This window comes from Sminthopsis crassicaudata, chromosome 1 (assembly GCF_048593235.1).
Source record: "Sminthopsis crassicaudata isolate SCR6 chromosome 1, ASM4859323v1, whole genome shotgun sequence".
NCBI classification, from domain to species: domain Eukaryota; kingdom Metazoa; phylum Chordata; class Mammalia; order Dasyuromorphia; family Dasyuridae; genus Sminthopsis; species Sminthopsis crassicaudata.
The window spans coordinates 699,611,762-699,637,871 of record NC_133617.1 but is presented as its reverse complement, the minus strand read 5'-3'; the positions used below and the strand labels follow the sequence as shown (position 1 = coordinate 699,637,871).

At 44.9% G+C, this 26,110-nt stretch overlaps 1 protein-coding gene across 1 annotated transcript; it reads left to right on the top strand.

Moving 5' to 3' along the window:
* The first annotated feature begins 255 nt into the window (after positions 1-255).
* On the top strand, positions 256-25,569 carry KLF15 (KLF transcription factor 15). Its single transcript, XM_074283806.1, has 3 exons — positions 256-671; positions 8,636-9,726; positions 23,929-25,569. Exons 2-3 carry the CDS (start codon positions 8,702-8,704, stop codon positions 24,098-24,100), a joined length of 1,197 nt encoding a protein of 398 aa, XP_074139907.1. The 5' UTR covers positions 256-671; positions 8,636-8,701; the 3' UTR covers positions 24,101-25,569.
* Positions 25,570-26,110: the final 541 nt, after the last annotated feature.

Sequence of the window (26,110 nt, the reverse complement as noted above, 5' to 3'; positions counted from 1 at the left end):
GCCCGGGATCCTCGCTCCTCGCTCCTCCACGCTCCGGAGTGCCGGAGCCGCGGAGGCCGGGAGGGTCCGGAGGGGCCGGGCCCGGGAGAGCGCGAGCGCGCGGGGCCGCCCCTCTCGGGCACTGACGCCCGGCCCGCGGGCCGGCCCCCTCGCAGCAGCGGCGGCCAATAGGCCGGCTCGCTGGGGCCGAGCCTCCTCCAAGCCTTCCCCTGCGTTCCCAGGGCTAGCCTCCCTGCGGTCATGTGACGGCCATATAGTACTACTCTCGCTCGGCTAAAGGACACATCAGCAGCGCCGGCTGCTGCCCCTGCACGGCCGCCCGCCTCCTCGGCCGCCCGCCTGCCCCTCGGGCCGCCCGCCCGCCTGCCTCCCTCCGCCCCGCCCGAGCGAGCAGCTCGCTCTGGTTCAAGGGCACGGGGCCCGCCTCGGTTTGGCTTGCCCGCAAAGTTGCTCATTTCATAGCCTTCTGGCGGGATTGTTTTCTTTTTTTTAAAAATTTTCCCCCTTTTTGGGGTGGTGGCGTGTTTCCCCCCCCCCATCCAAACAGGACCTCTTGCGGATTCGGGATCGGATTGGCGGAGCCCCTCTTTTTGGGGTACATTCCCCCTGCACTAAGCCCCATTTTGATTCCTCTCCAATCCCTTCAGATTCTCACGGTGCGCAAAGTTCAGGTAGGAAACTGGTGGGGGGGAGGGGAGAGCCTCGGATCAAACTGGGGAGATGGACCGCGGGCGGAGGGGAGAGCAGTGAGAGGAATCTTAATGGGGACCTGCTTACTTGTGAGTGCGGGAAGTGCTGGGACGTGTGACCCTGGAAACCGAGCGTCCGTGTGAATCTGTTTATGTCTACATGTCTACATTAGCTCCTGGGTCTACGTGTTGTTGTGTCCTTGTGTGTCTGCCTCTACGTATGTGTCTGCGTGTCTGTTTTGTGTGTGTCCGTTACGTGTTTGTGTGTCTGCGTGTCTGTTTTGTGTGTCTCCGTTACGTGTTTGTGTGTCCGTGTGTGTCTGCGTGTCTCTCTTACGTGTATGTGTGCCAGTGGGTCTCTCCGGGAGCTTGGGGCTCTGGGTGACGTGTAGGAGTGGGGCTCCAGCTCGGTGTCCCCGGGGTGCTGGTACGGTGAGGTAGGTGGGGGACACGGTCCAGCCGAAGGGGCTCAGCCCGGGACCAGCCGAGCCGATCTCAGGACGCTTTCCCTGGGAAGCGGCCGACGTGTTTACAGCCATATGGGCCCGGGCGGGGATGGAAGACGGCCTTTGAGCTCCGGCCGGTCGCGCGCTGGGAGGTGGGTTTTTGGCGTAAACAAGCCAGGCCAGGCCAGGCTCGCTTCTGCCGGGACTCCCGGCCACTGACCTGGCCCAGTGGGGTTTGGGTCCGGACTGGGGCCAGGCGCCCGGCTCCCCGGGCGGATGGAGCCCTCTGGTGGGTCGGGGCTGGGTGCCCGCAGCCTGGGCTAGGAAGGGGGCGCTGCGCAGGAATGCGGCCCTGAGCTGCTGCTGTGTCCAGGTTGCGGGGATGGGGATGGGCGCGCTGGGGGCCAGATGGCAGCGGCTCGAAGGATCCCAGAGCCCAGGGTCGGTGTTCGGGGCGCTGGCCGAGGGAGAGCAGCTAGAAGAATCCGCTTTTTGGGGGAGGGGGGAACCCTTTCCTCTTAAACTTCTCCAGATGGCAGGCTGGCGGGCCGCCCGCGGGTTGCAATCGCGGGGTTGCGGGAACGCCGCAGCTGGCTGTTTGGGAGAGAAGGGTCGGGAAGCTGGGCAGCGGAGGCGAGCGAGTCGGGGGGCGGCAGGTCGCCTCGCGTGGGCTTGACCGCTAGCTGTTTTGGTCCTGTTGACAGGAGGAACGGAGAGAGGCAGGGTTACTGTCGGTCATCCCCAGCTCTTTGGGATCAAGGAAAAAAAGAAGGGGGTGGAAGGAAGGAGGGGGGGGGACTTGGACACAGCAACAGCCAGCATTTGGTTATGCGCCATCTCTATCGGAACCATTCAGAGCTTCAGGCCCAGCGCAGAACAAGGTGTAATTGACACATACCGTAGGCATTTCGAGATGTTTATTCAGGGAGTGGGAAAGGGAAAAACACACTCACACACGGGCGGCACTCAGGTGCTCTGTGGCAACCTTTAAAAATAACTCGTGTCTCAGTGGCTGACAAACGCAGCCCCCCTCCCCTCCCCCTCCCCCTCTCTCCCATGCCTTGAATCGCGGGGCACATTCTGTGCGAGACCCATTCAGGCCCGGGACATTAGCATAGAAATGCCTGGAGTCGCCTTGTGCTCGATGGCTGAATGCCTGGGGGCCCCAGCGAACGCTGGGGGCAAAGGGAACGGGCATTCATCTTGCATAATGACGCCGGAGCAGGATCCGTCCCGGACTGTTTCCAACCCTACTGACAAACAAGAGGTGGCGAAGTTCAAAGAGAGCCCCGGGCTGTTGGAGCCCCTCCCTCCGCTGCCTCCCAACCTTGCTCTCTTTCCCAGCCCCTAGCAAATGGGAACCCGGGGCCCGCGAAGCCCTGGAGGAAACCTGAACACCCCCCCCATCCCCACCGGGGTTCGCCCGACTGGGCCTTCCCTTCCAGCCCTCCTCCAAGAAGGCCCAGATGGATTTCCTCTTGCCCCTAAGATGGGCACACGGTTTGGTGCAGACCCCAGGAAGGAAGTGCCGCCAGGGTTCTGGGAAGACTGGTCTGTGAGCATTCATGACATTCTGACACACACACCCCCCCACAAAAAAAGAAGGAAAAAGGGGGGAAAGCTTATTTACAGTCGTGGAGTGCTTCTGATTACTCAAGAAGCCAGGCAGTAGGCCAGTTTTCTGAAGGGTGAGATGTTGCTGAAATGTAGGTGCTAATGCTGTGGGACCCTACTGTGCTTTTTTGGCATCTGGAACCACGTTGATGAGAGACTCTTATTTTGTAAGGAAATCGGACTTCTTCCTCCCCCTGAATTTTCCTATGAACCTAATGGCAAGCTTTTGACTTGAGCTACTTTGAGAAGAGATTCCTCTTTCTTAGAGGTTTTGTCCCTCATTATCTCCTCATCTACTGCCTCTCCTCCTCCCCACCCATAACCTTGTCTTGCCTGGAGGAACCATGAGGGAAAGTTTGGGGATGATGCCTTGGATGGGAAAGGAGCTGTGGCTGGTAGAGAGAAAGTCTGAATGCCAGGAGACCTAGGTTTGCAAGTCTGGGCTTTGCTGTGGACAACTAACCCCTCTGAACCTGTTTTCCCCTCAGTAAAATGAGAGGAGACTGGACTAGAGAAACTCTGGGATTTCTTACCTACTGGGATGTGTAGCAACTCCTCTACCTGCCTCCCCGCACAAACTCCAAATTATAATGGTTGAATTTAAGCATGTCATTTGTATTTTCTTTTAAATGGAGAAAAGTCTCTCACCTCCTAATTGCTTTTCCTTTCCTTTAGTCTCTCTTCCCCCTTTATGCTTTAGTCTGTGACTCTACAGTGATCTGCAATTTCCCTTTTAAGCACGTTCACAAACTGACAATTGTCTCCACTACTTCAAAACTAAACTCTTTGGGCTGGTATCCAAGGTCTGATCTTCCTCTCCAAATTTCATTCTCATTCTTCTCCAGCAAATCCAGAAATGAATATGCAATTATTACCTTTGCTCATTCTCGTTGCCTTCCTCCAGGAATATTTTTTTCCCTTCTTCCTTCTATCTTGAGTCCTACAGGGCCCAGTTCAAATCCCACTTCTTGAGGGAACACTTTCTCGTATCAAATCATAGACTGTTAGATCCTGCCTTGGGAGCTTCAGCATGTAGGAAGTTATAGCTGGAAGAGATCTTAGAAGTCATTTTAGCCAAATCCTCTCATTCTCCAAAGGAACAGGAGGCTTTTCAGAGAAACAAGGGCAGGGGGTTAAACCAGATTCATTTTTATAAATTCCCTTTGGGTTCAGTGATTCTAAGTTAAGTGACTTGCACAAGGTCACACAGAAAGTTCATAACCTGTATGGGGACTAAAACTTAGTACTTTCATCTCTCATTCTATAACTCTTTATAGAGCTTTTCTTCTAGTAAAGAGTAAATGATTTTTCCTTCTGGCTCATCCAGTTGGTTTTTTACAAATATTTGACACTGGATCATGTTCTGTCATCTATTATTTATTGTGTTATTTATATATGTTAAATCACAGATGAAGAGCAGGAAGGTACCTCACAGATATCTTTTAATTTTACAGATCAGAAAACTGAGGTCCAGACAAGTTTCTTTGCTTGGGAATGCTCAGACACATCATCTCCCTTTCTTAACTTCCTTCAAGACTCAGCAAAATGCCCTTTTCTATTCTTTCAGCTACTAGTTCCTGCCCTTTCCATTTGATATTCAGTCTGTTCAGTTGTTTTCAGCCCTATCTGACACTTTGTAACTCCACTTGAGGTTTTCTTGGCAAATATACCAGAGTGGTTTGCCATTTCCTTCGCCAGTTCATTTTACAGAATAAGAAACTGAGGCAAATAGGGTGAAGTAGCTTGCCCAGAGTCACAGAGTTAGTAAGTGACTGAGAGTAAATTTGAACTCAGGGCTTCCTGACTCCAGACCCAGCACTCTATTCACTGGACCACCTAGCTGCTCACCTTCTATGTACTCTGTATAGAACTTTTATACTCCCAGCCATTACAATGCTTGTTCTATAGGGATAAGGTCTCTTTTTATCTTTCTTTCTAATTAATTCTTATTGATAGACTGCTCAAGGTCACACAGGTAAGTAAGCATTTGATGGAAGATTTGAACGCAAGTCTTCAGAACCAGTATTCTTCAACTGAAATATGAAAATCACAATCTCCTTTCTTCTCTCTCATACCACCTGATGCTCAGGCCCAGCCAAGTACAAAGTAGGTAAATGCTAGGTGAATTCCAAGAGAAATGTAGTAAGTTTCATTTTTCCCATATGCACAGGGATTCCTAGTATTGTCATTGAAGCAATGGGCTTCACAGGTACAGGAGAGTGATCTGGTGCCATGACTGACCTGCTTTTCAAAGATCTGAGGCTCATGGACAGGATTAAGAAATAGAGAAGATTGTAGAGATCATCTAGTCCCATCTCATGAATTTGCACAGAAAGAAGTGTGAGGCTCAAGGAAACTAAAGTAACTGGCTTGGGATTTGAATGTAGGCCTTTAATTTGAGCCCACTCCATTCTACTGGTCCAGGGGCCAACAAGAAGGCTATTTATTTATTTTTTCAATGTTTATTGTTAGCTTTTGTTTTTATACCAATCTTTTTAAAAGGTTGTTTAAAAGAATATATCATTTTCAGTCCAGAGATAGCTGTGCCTACTGGGCCACACAGAGTATTTTATGAGGTCAGAACCTTAAAATGCAACAGCTGTCCAGTGTGGTGACATTACCTAGAGATGGTGATGGAGCCCAAGAACAGCGGAACAGGAAAGTTCTCCGAAAGACTTGTTGCTTTCCAGTTCCCATTTCCGTGAGTGTCACAGACCTGAAAATAAAACAAAACAACTCTTTTCTTTCCTTTTTTTTTTTTTTTTTTTTTAAGCTGTATATTGTTTCCATTTGTCTTGAGCCTTGACATCTCATTGAAGCCAACATCAGGCAGGGTTTTGTGAAGAGGCAGAATCATTCTAGTAATTCAATTGAATGAATATGTGGGTCTCTCCTGAACAGCAGAGACTCTTTAGGCCCTGTAATCCAGCACCTGGATTCAAATCCCATCATTTAGCATTCCTCAGACCAAAGGCAAAAATGCTGCCTTTGAAGCCTGAGGCAATTCTGGCCCTCCCCCTTACTATACGGGTTTATGCCATGGGCCTCAGTTTCTTCTCATATTCAGAGAAAATGGGACCATATGACTTTGAAGATCCAGATTTCCATTTATGGATTCTGTTTTGTCTGAATAAATGATCTCTTTGGGTTCTTCTCTTTCTAATCCTCTTAAACCTCCCTTGTGTTCAGTCCTTTCTTTTTTCTAGATATGTTGAAGATCCAAGACATAGTCCTCCCTGTGGATCATATTCTTATCATTTCACTTTTTTTTATTAAAGCTTTTTATTTTTCAAAACATAAGCATGGATAATTCTTCAACATTAACTTTTGTAAAACTTTGTGTTCCAATCCCTCCCTCCCTTTCCTCCAACCCCTCCCCTAGATGGCAAGTAGTCATGTAGAAATGTACATCATTTCCCTTTTTCAGTTGTTATTGGTTGTGGTGGAGCATGTGGAGGTTAATAGCAATCAACCCATGGTTTATATGAGCAAATTGCAGGGAGTTTAAGTGCCTTGCCCATGTCAATAATAATTATATAATGATAGGGGTAGGAATCTTGAATAAAAGAATTCTAGGGCTAGAAGGAAGTTTAGAGGCCTCTAGCTGTTGTTCAGATAGGTAAACTAAGCTTAGGAGATCAAGTGAATTTTCTATAGTCATGCAATAAGTTAGTGGCAAAACCAGTGCTGGAAACACAATTTCTAAGGCTTGAAGGATAGACTAGATAGGCAAAAGGAATAGGAAAGAACAGTGTAGTATAGTTGATGGTGTGGCAACTTGGAAATTGTCCTGTCCTGTGTCTGAATCCCACTTTCTAGTTGTGTGACCTCTAAGACCTGCATCTGTTAAGAGGAAGTGATAATCCTTGCACTGCCTATTCCAGGGGGTCATCATGAGAAGAGGACTTTATAGATTTTCATGCTCTGTGTCCATGAGGGTTGTGATGGGGACATATTGGAAAACAGATATGTATTGGAGTCAGAGATTCTGGATTCGAAGCTTATCCCAAATATGATCTGGGTAACTTTCACCACGACTGGTTAATCTGTTTCCCCATATATAAAAGGAGAGATATTGGTGGCCCCTTCTCACTCTAGCACTGTGTTCTAAAGCCCTGGCCCGCTCTGACATATTATGTTCTATGGTCCCTTCCAGGCCAACATTTTATTTTCTAACCTTGTTCTTCCAGCTCTTAATAGTTTATGTTCTAAGGTTCTTCCTGGTTCTGACAATCCATGATTTGGGGACTTTCCTTGTAAATTGGAAAACATTTGCTTTGAGGATGAAACATGAAGGCCTGTTTGCATTCCTATTAGTGGGAGGTACCCCAGATTGCACTCTGCACCTCTTTCCTATTGTTTGTGAGCGTTTCCAGCCAGTGAAAACAACTTTTGAGTTGTCTTGGGCGGGAGTGGGGTTGATGACTTGTTTCTATCTTGCCCCAAATTCTAGAGAATTGGTGGGACATTATAGTAATTCTGATAGCTTTGATAGCTGTTTAGGTTTCAGAAATCACTTTTTTTTACAGTGGCCCTATTAGATTGTGCAAGTATCATCTCCCTCATCTTAAGGAGAAAAGAACGAGATAGGGAGACTTACCCAAGTTCAGTAGTGGAACTCAATTCTAAGTCCCTTCATTCCTAGCCCAGAAGTTTTTCCCACTCTGTGTGGGCCTAGATCTTCCATCCCTCTCCTTTGGAAACACCTCATTGGGATGTTTGTTACAATGGATAAAGGGGGCTTTACCATTTCCTTTGTAAGGCACAAACTTCATGTATGTATAGCCAAAGTCGGGTAACCTTAGAAGCTTTGGACACAGATTAAATGCATTCCCCTTCCCCCCTTTCCCCTCCCCCTTCTAGCCTTGATAAACAAGACAGCTGCAATGCTTTTGAAGGGGCAAAGTTCCTGTGAGGAGTAGCACTTCTGACCAAGCTGGTTATTGTTGACTCTATACAGAGGGAAGAAAAGTCAGGCCACCAGCAAAATGGCAGTTCAGTGGGAGGGAGTATGGCCCTGATCGATAATGGGTCATTATAGGATTCTAGAACGATCATAGCACTTGGAATGGAAAGGGACCTTAGAGATCTTCCAGTACGCCTTTTCTATATTGTGGGCCCCATTGGTAGCCTGAGTAAGTTTGTGGACCCTTCTCAGAATGATGTTTTTAAATGCATAAAATAAAATACATGGAATTGCAAAGGAAATCAATTTTATAGAAACACAATTACCAAAATACATACATATATAAGGACCTGAGTTTCCCAATGCAAAGTTAAGAGCCCCTGAAATCTAGTCCAGCTCTCTGATTTTGCAGAAGATGTATTCGGAGTCCTGAGAAAGAGTTTTGCTTTAGATTAGTGACCGTCCTGGGATTAGAGCAGGAGCTCTTCTTCTATATTACACTCATTTCCATTGGGAAGGTACTTCATTCGTGAAGATCCATCCTTTTTGCTTCCATGCTGAGGAAACTTTCTGCACTCCTAGGGCTTGCAGCCATGAAATCCATGCTTTATGTCCATAGATGACCCCATGCTCCTCAGTCAGACAGAATACCTGGTCAACCAGAATGTCCCTTTCTGCCAGCCATTTTGAATGATGGTATTCTGCATATTCACTGTGCCTTTCCCAGAGGATTCTGGGAAGAAGCCTTTGTCTGCAGCCCAATGGGCCCAGAGTTGTGAAATGCTTTTGGAAAGGGTTCTTTTGCAAACAGGTGGTGCAATCTTGGAAAATGCTTAGGTAGACACAATCTGTCAGTGATAGAGCTCTAGCTGAGCATGTGGCAATGTTTGAACTCCCAGCCTGCCTCCTCTGACTGGGCTTGCCAGTGGGCACTGGGAACTGCGGGCTGACTTCTCTGCCTCTTTGTCCCTTCTCTGCAGGTTTTCGTCTGACCTTGGGACCTCTTAGTCTATGCTGGTAGCCATCTCGGAAGCACTGTTCTAGGAATGGTGGATCACTTGCTCCCGGTGGGGGAGTCCTTCTCAACCACCAAGTTCCCCATTGGTTACCTGGGGGACATGCCGGCTGGCGGGCGGGCTTACCACATGCTGCCCTCTCCGTTGTCAGAGGATGACAGTGACTCCTCCAGCTTCTGCTCTTGTTCCAGCCCCGACTCGCAGGTGCTAGGCTCCAGCTATGGGAGCACCTCAAGCCTTGAGGGCCAGGACAGCATCTTAGACTACCTGCTGTCCCAGGCAACACTGGGGGGCAGCCCTGTGGCCTGGTGGGACTGGCGAAGGTGCCAGCCCATGGTGAAAGAGGAGCATTTCCGCTTCCCAGACCCAGAAGACATGGGGCTCTTTCAGCCCACCTTGGAAGAGATTGAGGAGTTCCTGGAGGAAAATATGGAGCTGGAACTCAAGGAAGGATCTGAAAATGGGACCAAGGACCTTCGGGTTTGCAACCAGCTCTCTTCTGGGCAGCATAAAGACCACATCCTGCCTGGGGGAAGCTTGAAAGAAAGCAAAACCCCCCAGTCTGGCAGCTCCACGGAAGGTGCCCATAGCTCCAATGGCACAGCGGCCACTGAGGGCGGGATCCCCGTCATCCTCCAAATCCAGCCCATGCAGATCAAACAAGAGTCCAGCACGGGGCCCAGTTCACCAGGCCAGACCCCAGACAACATTAAAATCGCCCAACTCCTTGTCAACATCCAGGGGCAAACCTTTGCACTGGTGCCACAGATTGTCCAATCCTCCAACTTGAACTTGCCTTCCAAGTTTGTGCGTATTGCCCCGGTGCCCATTGCAGCCAAGCCCATTGGTCCAGGGGGCATGGTGCCAGGACCCGCAGGGATCCTGGTAGGCCAGAAGTTTCCAAAGAACCCAGCAGCGGAACTCATTAAAATGCACAAATGTACTTTCCCTGGCTGTACCAAGATGTATACCAAGAGCAGCCACCTAAAGGCCCATCTGCGGAGGCACACGGGCGAGAAGCCTTTTGCGTGCACGTGGCCTGGGTGTGGCTGGAGGTCAGTATCCTGGGGTTGGCATGTGGACCACTGCCTATGGTGTGGTGGGCCTGTCCTTCCCATCTAGTTAGGGCCTAGCAGATAGGGCTGTGCTTTCCCCCAAAACAACTCTGTAGAGTAAGGCTCCCCATTGGTTTCAATCAAGTCCCCTTCTCCAGAAGAAAAGGGTGGCATCTCAAAGCCAAGTGGGACCACTCTCCAGCAGCTGGCACAAGGCCCCCAGAGCTAGAGCTCCTTGTAGACCCACACCACTTTCCAAAGCAAGAAACTAACTGCTTTCTGGTTTCCTAACACCTACATGAGGCTTGCTGGAGCTTGTTGTGTCAGTTCTCACTTTAGTCTCATTGCAGCAGGAGTATTTGATGTGTAGAGAGCCGAGGTGGACACCTTAGGAAACTGGGCAATAGATAAGGAGTTGTCCAAGTGTAACCAGAATTTGTCTGAGATCTCCAGCCATTGTTGGAAAAGGGGCAAAGTTCATCAGTCAGTCAACTGAGTTACTGAGTGCCTACTGTGTGCAAGGCCCTGGCCTGTATTCTGGGGGAGGGATGTGGTGTGGAGAGGATCAGTAACAGCCTGGGGGTGTGTATAGAGATCTGTCAGTCATAGCTTCTTCCCTGAAGGAGTTTTATAGAGAAGAGATAACAAGATGACCAGGAATGTAAGGCAGTATAAAGACTCAGTTGCTGAGGATGATACTCTTGATTAGAGTCTGAACTCTACTATTTTACAGAAGATGAAACAAATCCTAATTAAGGAAAAAAGGAGAAAGTCACCCTGAAAATTAGGCCTGGCTGGGACTACATCCCAAATGTTGAATGACCGGTATACATTTTGTGTACATTAGAAATTCAGAGGACAAAAAAGTCAGAGGTTCCTATAGAGAGAGCGGGAAGATGTTACATTGACCTAACCCCTCATTTTTAGGGAGGCAAGGAAACCAGTCCCCAGAGAGGTTATTTTAGCAAACATCAGAGGCAGTATTTGAACCCAGGCCTTTCTCCCAGAGTCTATGTTCTTCACATCAGGCTTGCTGCCTCTAAATCACTATGAACTGGACTAATCAAAGAAGGCTTCATGGAAGAGGTGGAAACGGTTGACAGTCCTATGGGTGTTCCCATCCCAGAGAGAAGGGGTCTCAGAGGTCAAGAGAGTTATACCAGATGACCTCTAAGGTCCCTTCTAGTTCTAAATTTCTTACATGAAATACCTGTGATCTGTCTAGGATAACTGAACAGCCCGTGTCCGCAGGTAGCAGCACAGGCCGCTCCTTGTGTGCTGGAATCAGTCAGCTTGCTGGAGCAGGGCCATTGCTGGGAGGGGACCGAACTTTTTGCAGGGAGAGATACCAAGAAATTCCAAGTATATCTGAAGGCTTAGAACCATCTGGTCAAACTTCCCTTCATTTTACAGAAAAGGAAACTGAGGTCTGGGGAAGAAAAGTGAACTTCCCAGTAGCATCGTCAGGTCTAGAGTTAAACTATCTTCAGGCCTATTTCAGTCATCAGCATTTATCACATCAGCTGGGGCCATGTACAGTGCCCGGCTCAGCTTCGCTCAGTAGTAGCCAAGTTTCCCGATTTGGATGGAACATTGTGGGGCCTGTCTTGGTGGTTGGCCTTGGAAGAACTTGGTGATTGTGTGCTGAGGAGAGACAAGTAATTTTTTTTACCTCCAGATAGTAGCATTCTAGAGTTCTCCGTCCACTAGTAGCCTCAGGCAGAGCAAGCTCTGAACAGTTAGTTCCCAAATCGTTTTGAAAAAAAAAAAAGCCTCTTTACCTTTTCCAGAAGTTCATCATCCTCTCCAGGACTTCATAAGCATCATGTAATTCCAAAGCCCATGTTCTTTCCCCATGTAGCTCATGCTATAGGAATTTCTAGCCTGCAAGAGTTGTTGGTTTTCCAGGCTCTTGCTGTGATGTGTGTGTGTGTGTGTGTGTGTGTGTGTGTGTGTGCATTTTTATGTGTGTGTGTTTATTTGGGATGGGGGGAGTGTTAAATCATTTTCTCTTTGTTAAAGAGCATACTTGTCCTTCAAGTTCTTGGAAATAGTAACCCTCTAGGGTCTTCAGTGGAATTTGTGATAGGGTGGATCCCCTGGGGTGGAGAGGTGTGTGTGTGTGTGTGTGTGTGTGTGTGTGCTTGTGTCTGCTAAATGGTGAAAAGTCTAAAGTAACCACTCTCTGATGGGTAATAAACTTCTAGATCCTGCCCTCAGGAAGAACGCTTATGCTGAAATGAAAACTCAGTCCCTTTCCATTTAGGGCACACAGTTGGCCCAGAGAGGTGGAACTTTTAAAAAACAATGTCTTTGATTATAAAGGCCCTTTCTGAATGATTACACTTACCCATGACCTTCTGCCACTTCCCTGTAAGCTACTGGTTTAGCAGAGATCAGGAATGGCCATTTTCCAAATTCCCTGGGGACAGAATGCAAGAGAGTTGGAGAAAAATCTCTAGTGATCTGGCACACCCTGCTGCCTCCCCTCCCCCTACGCTTTCCTCATTGTGGGGGTGAATATATTCCAGGCATATAAATCTCATATTGCCAGTCTAATCTTGGAACGGGCAGAGCTACAAGAGAACTTTGAGATCTTCTAGTCCTGGCACATCATTTACTAGGTAGGAAAACAGGTGTAGAGAGAAAGGAAGGACCTGTTCAAAGTCATACAGTTTGTCAATGACAGAGTTGCAGCTGAAGTCCAGTCACCTCCTTGCAACCCCAAGTTAGGCTCTTTAGTGTGCATACACCAAGCTTCCCTCCTGCAGCAGGGCACCAAAGAACAGTGAACCCAGTAAGGATAAGTGTTGTGCCCTATTCCTACCTTGACCTTTTGAGGGGACAGCATCTAGATTGTGGATATTGGAGATATCAGAGGCCATCTAGTTCAAACTTTTTACTTTATCGATGAGGAAATAGACCCAGAAAGTTTGTGTGACTTGTACAGAGAGTAAGAGGTAGAGCTAAGATTTGAACCCAGGTCCTGACTTTTAATCCAGCACTCTGCTGCACTATTTTCTTTAGCATCCTCCCCTACAAGAGTTATTTGGGTTCAAATGTCTCCTTTTGAATCCCTCTTTTTACTTTGGCTTCAGATCTGACAGTGAGGGTTTGGGAATTGGCAGAACCAGCTTTGTCCCTCCAGTAAGATGACTCTAATGACACATGTTATTACTTGCTAATTTGAATTAGTATTTTAAAAAGGTGCTTAGTGCTTATAGGAATTTGATCTGTGTTTAGGGTACACTGCCACCAGGTGGTGCCTTGGTCATGACCTCATGATCCAAGGAACCCAATTGCTTCTTCAGAGACCTGGATAACTTGGAGATATAGGTTAGTCTTTTATTTAACTTTGAGGTAGGACTATAAAATCAGATATTCTTAAACTTTGTGTGAAAAGGAACCACTTTACCTGAAATACCTGAGATCAAGCAGGAAAGTGGAGTGTATAGATTTAACCCTATCCCTCTGAGGAAATCATCTCCCACTGGTGACATCCAAATACTAACAATATCTAATGTTTTTATAATACTTTATGAAATGCTTTTCATGTTTTTTTTCTTCCATCAGTTTTTGGAAGGAGGTAGACATTAGCTCCATTTTATAGATAAGGAAACTGAGTTTTAGACATGTGAAATGGCTTCTTCTAAATGGCCCAGCTAATTGGTAGTAGAGCCAAGACTTAATCCTAGATTTTCAAATTCTAAATCTAAGACTCTGCCCACTCTTAAGACTTCTGCCTGAGGGAGCATGGACATAAGCCCAGTGTGGTTGGATCCTACAGCTTCTCCTTCTTGAGGATTGCTGGGTAATAAACTTTCTGCTGCCAAGGTGAAGTGGAGGATTAAGGTACTTGCCTAGATTATTTTTTACAGTGTTACTTTAGAAAGAATTGTTTTCAGCCTACACTACTTGATAATTGTGATCTGGGCAATCAACACGAAAGTGAAATTCATAACAGACCACTTCACCTCCAAAGCTCAGTTTCCTCATCTATACAAAGGGGAGCTTAGCTCTTCTATATGACCCTTTCTAACTCTACTGTAGTAGTCTGTAACTTAAAGGGGACAGATTAAGAAAACCCTTACAGCTAGAGCTGACCAGAAATAGAACAGAGTTCGTTGCGAGATAGCACATTTCCCTTCATTGGAATTGGTCAGGCAGAGCCAGATGGTGTCATGTTGGGAGTGCTATAGGGAGATTCCTATATTAGAGATCAGGGCCCATGATGTTTCTTCAAACTTCTTTATGAATGGTCAGAACCATTGATTTTTCCTTAACCTGGGGAGTAGTTATCCTTCTTTATGAATGATCTGGACCATTGATGTCTCTTCATAGTGAGAAGCAGTTTTCCTTCTTTGTGAATGGTCAAGACCATTGATATCTAATCAATCTGGGAGCATATCTTATATGCTTCTTTTCTCCCTTCCCTGCCCCATGACATAGAACACTATTAAAACAACCAAAGCCCACCCCACCGACATTTTGGTCTAATGGAGACTGGAACTGGCAAAGACAATGCTGGAATATTTGTTTCATGTGATCATAAAATTCCGTGAGAGTTGGAAAGGACTTTAAAAGATCATCTAATCCAGTCTCTTTTGTTTCCAAATGAGGAAACTGAGGCTTAAAGAAGGAAGTGTCACATTAAGGTCAATGGCAAAAATAGAACTACAGGGTTTCTGATCTAGTTTCACTTTTTTCCTAGACCACTCCTTAAGGCATAATGATATTTCTAGCCCATAATAGGTTTTTGGTATTTTTTGTGGGGGGGAGGAAGGATAGAATCAGCTGTAAAATTCCTGAAGTATTCATGACTCAGAATAAAGTTATCTATGAAAACAGAGGCAGGATAATGGAGCTTAAAAGGTTTCTCTCAGCCATGAATCATGGGTCTTTCTTTATATGCTACATTTACGAAAGAATGACATTTTCCCATCCTAAAATGACAAGATGATGTGGCAAAAGCACCAAATTTGGACTCAGGGTACTTGGCTTTGAATCTCAATTATGTCACTTAATGGTCATGTGACTTTGAGCGTCACTTTGCCCATATCAGGCCTTGGTTTACTCATTTGCACGATGACCTTTAAGGTCTTTTCTAGCTCCATAATTCAGTGCTCTAAGGTCTCATCTAGTTGGGACATTCTGTGTTCTACCAATGATTCTAATGGTCCTTCTGTCTGAACATTTTGTGTTTTAAAGTACTTTCTTTAAGCTCTAACATTATAGGATACATTTGTTTTATTATTCAGCCCAGCTAGAGTCAGAAAATCATAAAGATTAGGGCTGGTCTTATAATTAAGTAGATGATCAGCATCAGAGAAAATCCCCTTTCTCAACTTTTAGTTTCTACTTCCTACCTCACTAGGGTGAGAATTTCTGCCATTTCTTTGCCTGTGACTTTGTTCCCTAGCAAAATGCAAATCTTCCTGGGGAGGGGAGCATCATAGGGTCAATCAATAAGCATTTATTAGTCACATACTATGTGCCAAGCACTGGGCTAAGGGCTTAGGATACAAGTGAAAAGAATGAAAGTCTCTACTCATAATGAGTTTCCTTAGACCTAAAAGGATCACCAGTAACCATCTAACCAAAGATATTAACCTAAGGCCCATGAATCCTAAAAATATTTTAATAATTATTTCAGTGTAATTATTTTACTTTATAATCCTATATATTTTATTTTATGCACTTAATGACATTATTCTGAGAAGGGGTTTAAAGGTTTTGCCAGATTGCCAAAGGGGATCCTGAAACACAAAGATTAAGAATCCCTGATCTACAGCTCTTTTGAGTTTACTGATGAGGAAATAGTTCAAGAGAAAGGAAATGAAGCCTACAAAGTTACTCAGGTAATAAGTGGCTGCTGAGTGACTCAGACCCAGAGTCCTTTAATTCCAAATCCATCACTCTTTCCACTGGAATTTCTCTTCCTTGAGCCCTTCTTCTGAAGACATGCGTGGCATTTTCTCCTGGAAGAACATTTGAATAGGGGGAAGGAAAGTAGGTAAAGAAACATGAGGAGGTGTCAGTGGACCTTTGTTGATTGCATAATTCTGTCATGACAGTGACTCACTGAAGGGTCTCCTAGGTGACTGGCCAAAAAGAATTCCTGAAATTTTCAAAGCTCTTTCAGACCTGGGTTCTCACTGGATCCCCACAACATCCCCATAAGAAAGAAGAGGCACAGGTTATTCTCCCAATTGGACAGAGGAAGAGACTGAGATCCAAGAAAGGGGAAATAGCTTTGATGAGGTTCTGCAGCAAGTGAGTAACAATGCTGGACTAGAGGAACCCAGCTGATTTGCCTCCTGGCCAGGCACTACACCATGCAGCAAAGATGAAATAATATCATTTAGCAATAGAAGAACCCTTATTGAAATTCTGGAGGTGTGAGAAGTGGGATTTCTGCAGACCATGCAATTTATATTCCAGGGAAAGGCCCAGAGAAGCTGAGGTGGAGATTCAGAGGTCATATGCCAGACCCTTCTATGATACAGAATCTTGAACTTCTGTGGCCCCATGAACTCTGAGGAAAGCCTCAATAGGATAGTAGAAGGTCATCTGATCTCTGCTCAAGCAGTTTGAGTGATGGTGAACTGTCGGGGGTGGGGAGGGAGTGAGGGGGAAGGGGAGTCTACTGATGAACAAAGAATGGTTACAAATTCTCCTTTCTATTGAGTTTAAATCTGTCTCCTCCCTTCTTCCCCATTTATGGTCATTTTGCTCTCTGTAACCACATACATTAACTTAATCTCTTCTTCCACTTAACAAGCCTGTAGTAATTTGGGGATAGTAATTTGGAGATTTGATTCTGCACCCTCCACCCTACCCCTATTTTTCCTGCTATACTTTTATCCCAATCACATTTTTTTTCCTTCCCAGATCCTTCAACTGAGTATATTTATATTTTTTAAAGGAGCCTTCTAGAGACATTATACCATAATAAAACAAAGGAACTCAAATGTTGGGATTATTAGACCAGTAGACTAGAAATTTTGGGGCCCTTTTGCAATCTTTTAAATCATAGGTGATTGCCCACTTCCTCTCTAACTATAGCCAGTGCTACTGTTGAATAATACTAGCAACTCATTTATGTAGCCCTTTATAATAGTGGCTATATATATGACTTAAGATATATAAAATACATTGTATCTTTTGTCATTTGAAATATAAAAATAATATAGCAAGGTGACAGAGTAGCTAAAATGATGGACTTGGTAGAAAGATATGAATTCAGAGCTTTCTTTAGGTACTTATTAACTGTGTGACCCTGAGAAAATCATTAACTTTTTCTGCCTCAGTTTCCTCACCTGTAAAATGGATATAACCATAGCATCCACTCCATATATTTTGCATAAGTATCCAACGATATAATATATATATATATGTATATGTATATATATATACACATATATATATGAAGTGCTTTGTAAATAATATTATATAAATACTAGCTATCTTTATTATTATTATTACTATTACTATTATTGTGTTCCTGAATCTGTGAGGAGAATGTATATTAATGACCCACGCAATAGGACCAGGTTTGTGCTACGCCAACCATACTCTCAGATCTCTCCTGAACATGGGAACAAGCCTGTTTTAGTCTGTCACTCTCTCTTGTCTACAGGAGCAGTTCTCAAACTAATGTTCTCAGTATCTTTATAACATTAAAAATTATTGAGGATCTATCCAAAGAGTTTTGGTTTATGTGAGTTATATTTATAAATATTTATCTTACCATTTTTAGATGTTTACCTTTCTAGAGATAAAAACTAATTTTCAATTTGTAGAGCCTCTGAAAGAGTTTTAGAGATCCCCAGGATTCTCTGCTTTGAGAATCACTAGTCCAGGGGTGCTCCCTAGACCTCCAGTAGATGAGGTCCTTTTCAAGTCAATGAAGAGAGAGACCAAAGCTACATGCCCCAGCTAGTCAGGAAGAATTGGGTCCCTGGTGTGAGAGCAAGCTAATTAAGAGCCATTCTAGGCTTTGCTTCTAAGCTTGCTTCAGAAAATGCAAGCATGCTAGAGGGGGGCATATTTTTACTTCTGATGAACAAAAAGAAGGCAATCAGCTCCAAGTCTGCTCTTCACCAGTAGGGGAGAATGGCCATGTGATGAAGGGTCTTAGCTTGTAGAAGAGAATTGGGATATTCGTGTGTGTTTGGGGTGAGTTGGGCAAAGGTATGATGACCCTCAGTTAGTACCCAAAGGGTCACTGAGTAAAAGAGGGTCTATCCAGAAATGTTCTTTTTGTCTTCATAGGACTGATGGGGAAAGTGGTAAGAGTTACAGGGAGATGGACTAGCTATAATGAAGAGCTGGTCAGCAGTCGTATGGATTGACTCATAGGAACAAAAGAGAAATAGATTTGGAGCTGGAAGTGACCTTAGGGGTCATCAAGTCCAATCACTTCTTTTTATAGGAATTTGAGATCCATTGATTGATCCAAGGCTATGCAATTAGCGACACTACCAGGACTTAAGCCTAAGTCCCTTTTGATAGAACTAAAATATCAGTCATAGATATAGGACCTTATGTTACCCAATTCTACCCTATCATTATATAGATAAGGACATTTAGAACTCAAGGTCACAAGGTAGCAACTATCAGAAGCAGGATTTGAATGCAGAGCTCTGACTCCTGGGCCATTGCTCTTTCTACTGAGCCCAATTCAAGCAGAAGTTGGATGGCCACCTAACAGGAACGGTTTGGAAAGGGCTCCTTCAGTGGACAGGGCTGGGATTAGCTGACCTCCAAGAGTCTGTCCTCTAATCTAAGGTCATATGAATCAGCAAAATAAACATCTGGATATATTAATGCAGCATATCATTAAATTCTAGAAATTGATACCCCAGGATACCTGTCAGGTAAAGGGGTTTACTGAGATAAAGTGAGCTTACCAAGATTAAGAAGGAAAAGATTAGATCTGTGTCCCGGATCAGGCCTGCCTTTCCCCAGCACATGAACTGTTTTAAAGAGACAGAATTTGGCTGGTGTGGGTGAGCAGTTGGTCAGTTTAGGCTTCCTGCTGCCATGCCGGCCATCTGTGGGCTGACCCCAAGAAATAGTTATCGGCTTTCTGTCCCCATCCTGGCCTTGGGGCCAGGTGTGCGCCACCCTGCTACCCCCTCTTGTGAACAGGTGCCCTGGGTGTGCTCATAAAGCTTAAAGACACAGGTTAATGTTCTTCAAACACCTCTTTCCTTGTGCCACTGCCTTTCTTGAGGGCCTTCAGTGGCCCCCTTCACCCATGAGTCTGAGAGGATAGTGATTAAGGCCTCCCCTTAAAAAGTGACCGAGACCTCAGGTGACATTATTAGGGAGAGTTGGCATTTAGGGGGAGTGATTTAGGGGGAAATAGTTGAGTTCAGATTCCAATCCAGCCATGAACATGTCTTTTGACCTTGGAAAATTCTACTGGCCTTTCTGGAAAACACAATGGTGTCTTCCATCAGTTGTTCCCCAGAATAATCATAGTTATTGTTTGTTATTTGATTTATTGATTATTATCATTATCTTTTGATAATTGATATTACATTGATAAGATGATAAATGATTGAACCATATAAAAAGTAGGCATAAGGGATCATCATCCCAGAGGCATAATACTCTATCAGCATCTGGGAAGACAGCCTACTTATTCTTTCTCTTTCAAGGATGAATCCTCATATCTTGTTCCATTTTGTGAGCAATGTATTGGTAATGCTTTTTTGAAAAATGCAAAATACTGTAAAGCTACAGACTCTTGTATTTTCCCTGAATACAGGAATGTCCTTCCCAGCCCTTCACACATATATTCAAGGCATTCCTGACAGATGTCAATTCCACTTCTGCTCAACAAAGATGGCTCACTGCCTCCCAAGGAGACCCATTCTTTTTCTGGAAAGCTTCTTCCTTAAACTAAGTAAAAATCAGCCTTACTGCAGTGTCAATCCACTGAATTGAATTCTGCCCTTTGGAACTAAGAAGCAGGAGTTGGTCCTCATGGTACGATGATAGCCCTTTAGGTGTTTGAAGACAGCAGTTACATTTTCTCCTCCATCTTCTTTTCTCTAAACCAAATATCCCCTGTAACCTGAATACATAATCACGTGGCTTCCCATCTCAGCAATCTCTTCTGGTCTTGGGTACATTCACTTATGTTGAAACTGCAATACTTTAACTTCCCAGCCATTGGAATCGTCTCATTAATCTATTTTTTCTGAGATTACCACACATTTGAACCGTCATTAGCTAAAGTTTTTATTCTATAGCTGGGTTTACAAGAAGTCTATTTTTCTGTTGTGTTAGTGGAAAGAAAATTGATCTCATCTTAGATCTGGCCCTTGTTATAGCTATGTGACTTTGGAATTGACCTCTCTGTTAGGATAGGGTTATTTCTTTATTATTTGCAAGTAGACCTATCACCATATTAAGTGGTTAATTTGAGAAAGACTTAAGAAGTCCATGTTGGTGGATCATGAATAAAAAGGAGGTCTTCTATCCTTTCTAATTCATCATGCATACCACTCTCAGAATCATTCTGTTTTCCACCTTCACTCACTCCACAATGTTTGATAATCACCTATTTCTTTTGAAATCAAATTTTAATTCTTTAGCCTTGCATTCACATCCTTCCATAAGCAAACCTCTCCCCAATTCTTCTTTGCCTTGGCTCCGGGCAGATTCATTTCCCTAGCATCCAAATGTTATGTTGTATTCATATTTATCTGAACTCTGTCTATCCCTAAAGGCCTAGCTTACATTTCATTTCTTCCCAGAAGTTTTCTTTGACTACCTTCATGTTCCATAATCTCTCCATTCTGTGCGCCTCTTTAACACTTAATGTTTATACTGTTTGGAATTCAGCCTGTAGTAGCATGATTTGGGGAATTCACTAATTATGTAATGCCTTGTCTTTTCTAGCCTCTTTGACAACAAAAAATCTTACCAAAAACTTTCCTGGTCCAGAGTCAGAATAGTGGGATCTGGATCTACCTCTTACTAGCTGTGTGACCCCAGACAAAATACTTGATCATAAAAACAACCATTCACTTTTTTTTTTTGAAGCATTTGACTAGTCTCAAAGTGTTTCCACAGCCTGTCATCTCATTTGATCTTCACAGCCTTCTTTTGGAAAGGCAGGGCAGGGATCAGCTCACCCATTCTGAAGAAGAGAAACTAGCCTTTGAAGTTCCTTGATCAAGGTCACGGTTAGTGGAGAGGGATGGGCTTTAAATCCCGGTCTAACATTCTTTCCACTGTACCTTGTTTTGTCCCTTGATTCAGGAATGCCCAGCTTTCTCCCAGTCCCACATGTTGGCTTTAAGGAATTGTCCTTTTGTCCACAAGCAACATGCTTAGGGTTTTATTTCTGTGGCCTCAGTAAGCCGATCTGCCCCAGGGGCTCTGGGGAACAGTGTTGCAAAATTCTTGCCTCTCCACTAAGACCTTGGTTATGAGACCCAGTGTATTTTTAACATATTAACTCACACTTCTTCCATGGCTCAAGTAACACACACATTTCGGCCATGTGACACCCCTCTGGCCCCAACAGGGATCCTTTCTAAAGAGATGAACAGCATTTGTTTGGCCTTGTCTCCAGCCCCCTTTTGTATCCTAAGGGGCCTATTTAGAACTTCTCTGGGTAGGGGCTAGCGTGATGTGAGACCCAGAGAACAGTTTGGGAATCAAAGTTGGAGCCTCGCCTGCTTATTGCAGTCCTGGCCAGCTAGAATTGGACCTTTCTGAACTCAGTTTCACTTCTCCCATTCAAGACAAAGTTTGGGGAGATAGGAGATCCAAATCCTAATTCCAATTCTGCTACTATATTAATTCTAATGAATTCAGGGAGCCCTCAGTTTCCTCATGTTAACATAAGAAGTTTAAACTCTAGGTTCTTTCCAGTTCTGCCATTCCATGTTCTAAGGGCCCTTCCACTTTGGAGCCCATGTTTGCAAGTCCCTTGTAGCACTAACATGCTCTGTTCTTAGAGCTCTTCCAGCTTCCACATTCTGTTCTCCTAGTGCTCTTTCTAGGCTCTAAAGCTCCACGATCTCCTTTGTTCTAAAGACCCTTTCAACTTTGATGTTCAGCTTTCTGAAATCCCTTTCAGCACTAACATGCCATGTTCTAGGCTCTGATCCAGCCCCAGCCTTTATTGTTCTTTGGTTCTTTTAGTTTGTGTCCAATATTCTGTCTTCTAAGAGTTCTTCTTTCCATAATGTTCTTGTTCTCAATGATTTATCCTAAAACAGTGCTTCCACAAATGCTTTTTTCATGCATGTCCAAGTCTATGTCCCAGTTGCCTTCTAAATTGACATTCTAACTTGATACCTTAAGCTAGAATAGTCCAGGAAAGCTTCTTGAGTCTGGGGACTTCAAGAGGGGTCCCCATGTGCTTCCATGTTATCTAGACCTCCAATCTAGAACAGGGGTTTGCTCTCAGTGGACTTAATACTTTCTGCCCTCTTCTCTCCTGTTGATAGCTGATTCACTTTCAAATTCGTTTGAAGTACCTCCAGATGAGAGTGGAGAAGATTTAAGATTATGGGACCATGAGGGGGAATGACAAGGACCCAGCTGAAATCTTTGTAGGAAGCTTAAGGACCTACTGGCCACCTTGGAAGGCTGGCATTGGGGATGAGGAGGAGATTGGGCAGTAATGACTGGGAGGGACTTTCTAGGCTCAGAAAGGTTGTGTTAACAAAGACTTCTTAAGTACTGCCTGGGGATCAGAGCGTGTTACTTTCCTCTTGCTGGAAATACTGTTTTTGGCATTGTTTTCTCTGTTTGTTCTGTGTTTGGTCACACAATCTCTGGTATCTTTCCTTCCAAGCTGGCTTCTGAAGTTGATGTCTGTTTACTCTTCTTAGTAAACAGTATGTCCTTCCCAAATGGAATGAGTCCACTCAGGGGGAAACCTCTCTGAAAAGTTACCCTTAAATGTTTTAGGTGTGAATTAAGTCCATTGTTCAACTTGTAAGAAGTGGTTTTGTTCTCCAAATCCATGTTTCTATCTATTCTGTGCCCACATTTTGAAAGATACCCCTCACTTTGTTTACTGGGCTGCTTTGGGTAAATAGATGTGAGAGAGATAGAGACAGAAAGAGAGAGACAGAGAGAGGAGAGAGACAGAGAGACAGAGACAGAGAAGAGAGACAGAGAGAGAGACAGAGAGACAGAGACAGAGAAGAGAGACAGAGAGGGGAGAGAGAAAGAGAGAGACAGAAGGGAGAGGATTTGGGATATTTAGTTCACTATTCTGTACATAATCAGACACCCAGTCCTTTTAAAAGCAGAATAAACTTTTTAGCTTCAGGCTTAAGTAAAGAATATAAGCTGGCCTCTCCTTGGGTTTATTCAATGATAAATAAATACTCTACTGTAAGTGAGGCACAAGGGACCTCTGCAGACAGGCCTGTGGGAAGAGAAAGACAAGGAAAGATATGGGGAGGATTTGTGCTGGGCCTTGGAGTATGGGTAAATTTTCAGGAAGCAGCAGTTTGGGGGGAAAGGCCTAAGGAATGGTGTGAGCTGAAGGCATGGAGTTGGGAAGCTATAGTGGGGGGTGCACAAAGAGGGATAATGTAAAATTGGGCCAGATCCCAGAGGGCCTTGAATGCCAAGCTAAGGAATTTAGGTTTGATTTGCTGGCCAGTAAAGACCCCACAAGGCTTTTTCCGAGTAAGGGAGAGCTCCAGGACACATGCTGCGAAATGTCAAGTTGGTATCCTTAGCCATATCTAATCATTTTCCATGGTCAGGGCAGGGGCCTGCACTTCTCAGTTTCCTCTTCCCCCAAATGGGAACCAGTTCGGCTTCGCCAGCCTCCGGAGACGGTGGGGCCCGGGGCAGCTGGAAGCCCCCGGCCCATCCTCTGGGGATAGTATTGTTTCCTGTCCAGGCTGCCTCCCACAAGTGGGAAGGGGAAAAGGGAGGCCAGACCCGCAGCCGGCCCATCTCCCGTCACCTTCCGTGCCAGGAGAGTTGAGAGCATTAGTTTAATTAGACAGTGAAATACAGGGCGAGCAGAGCGAGAAGCTCCGGAGAAGCGCCCGCGCCCGAGGGATGGTCACTAGCGGGGAGGGCCCGAGCCTGGGCGGCCATCAGACTCAGTTTCCTCCTCAGGGACGCAAAGAAAGGGGGGCAGCTCCGAGGCCCCTCGCCAGGTCCCCTCCTAACCACTGGCTTCTTTTCCCGCACGGGCAGATTCTCCCGGTCGGATGAACTCTCCCGACACAGACGCTCCCACTCGGGCGTGAAGCCGTATCAGTGTCCGGTGTGCGAGAAGAAGTTTGCCCGGAGTGACCACTTGTCCAAGCATATCAAGGTGCATCGCTTCCCCCGGAGCAACCGCTCGGTGCGCTCCTCTGTGAATTGACCTGCTCCCCGCCCTCTCTCCCACCTCTTGGGCCGAGAACAGCTGACTCCAGCACTTTGTTCACCGTTTTTTATAGCGATAATTTATTTGTCTCCATAACAGGGAACGCTGTTATCTGACACCACCACACATGAATGTTTGTGTCCTCCAAATGGAATTTGAGAATGAAGCTTTTCTGCGGTTATTATTTTTATGCCTGCTCTTCTCCCCCCCCCCCCCATCTCCCCCATCCCCTCCCCCTTTCATGTCTTTGCTGCCGCTTCTTCCCTCGGAAATTACAGTGTTTTATTTTAAGCTGTTTTCTTCGGCACAAGGAAAATTTATGGGCTCCTTGTAGCTAGTTAATTACAGTTCTGGCATTCCTGTGGGCTTTGCTCATAAACAGGGCTATTCATTGTGAGTTTTTATTAAGCTGGGCCTATTTGTCCAGTTTGGATATAGCAAATTCCTTTTGGAAAACGAAAACAAGTCCTTTGTGTCCCTATGGTCACTGCCAAGGGCTCTGGTGGGGGAGGGGAAGGAGGGTTTCAGAAACCCCTGTTCCTTTTGATGGGTCTGTACCTCCTACTTGATCTGTCCTGATTCAGGAAGTTTTTTTTTTTTTTTTTTTTTAAAGTTGAGATTTCAGCTGTTTCCCCCCATCTGGAACTGACAGATATTTCCAAAGGATGCAACCCATAAAAGCCAAGAATTCAGGAAGGAATCAGTGAAAGTGGGTTAAAGGTCATTTCTTTCTAGTCTCATTGGTGGTCATGGATTGTGGGCAGGAAGGGACCTTTCTAGGTCACCTCCATCCCCATTTTACAGATGAGAAAGTAAACAAGCAAAGATAAATGAATTCATCCATGGCCACTCTGCGAATAACAGAGTTCCTATTGAAGTCCAGCACCTGCCCCCCACCACATTTTTGCCTCTACCCCCACAGAGGCTATCTAGCCTGTATTTTGTGAAGGGGGCCAGTCCCCTAACCTGGTCTACAGCCCAGTAGAGTATATATATATATATAGTGCGGGAGATTCCTGGAGAATGTCTCTGGGAGAAGATGGCCTGGGTGCTCGTAGGCCCACCTTCATCCTGAAGAGGACATTCTCCAGGTCAGGCCCATGTTGGGTACAGCAGAACCTGGCTTTTATGATGCTCTGTTATAGTTCCAGCAGCCCCCTGAGCCTTGATGGGTACAAAGAAATGAATAAATAAATAAAACAAATCATTGTAGATTTCTGTTGGTGGGTGCTTATCCTGCAAGCCTGTGTGTGTATGTGTATGTTTGTGTATGTATGAGAGAGAGAGGGAGAAAGAGAGCGAGAGCAAGAGAGAGAGAGAGATCGAAAGAGAGCGAGCGAGAGCGAGAGCTAGAGAGAGAGAGAGAGAGAGAGAGAGAGAGAGAGAGAGAGAGAGAGAGAGATATTTGTGTTTGTCTTAATGTAAGAAACAGTAGATTCCAATAGAACTCAGTAGTCAGAGAAAAATGGGATGGGGGCTATCTTTACTAAGACGCTGCTGTTCAGAGATAACTATCAGTTGGCTTTCTTTCATCTCTCTGTGTCCCGGACAAATCCCAAATAAAACACTGCAATTCTAGCATTAGAGCATTGTAGAAACGAAGAGCACGCTGTACGTAAGAGCGCCAGATACTACCTTATGCTAGTGATGCATTCCTTCTGTTCTCTAGAAATTAATATACAATGAACTAGCTTGTATTGACTGGTTTATCTCACATCCTATGAATGTATGTAAATAAACTGTACATAGATGCATCTATATAAAATATCTTTTAATAACATATCAAAATTTGTGTAAATTTGAAATAAAAAAAATCTATGAAGCCAGTGTATATAAGTTACAATTCTGTATATTTTCTTTTGTCCTTCATAAAATATATTTACTTTGCCAATAAAAAGAAAAAAGGAAATTTTAAATACTTTTGGTGCTTGTGTATTTCCTTTTTTATTTGTTCAGCTGTGAAATTGGAAACAGATCCCTGTGCTGGAAGTTTAGACTTGAGTAAGT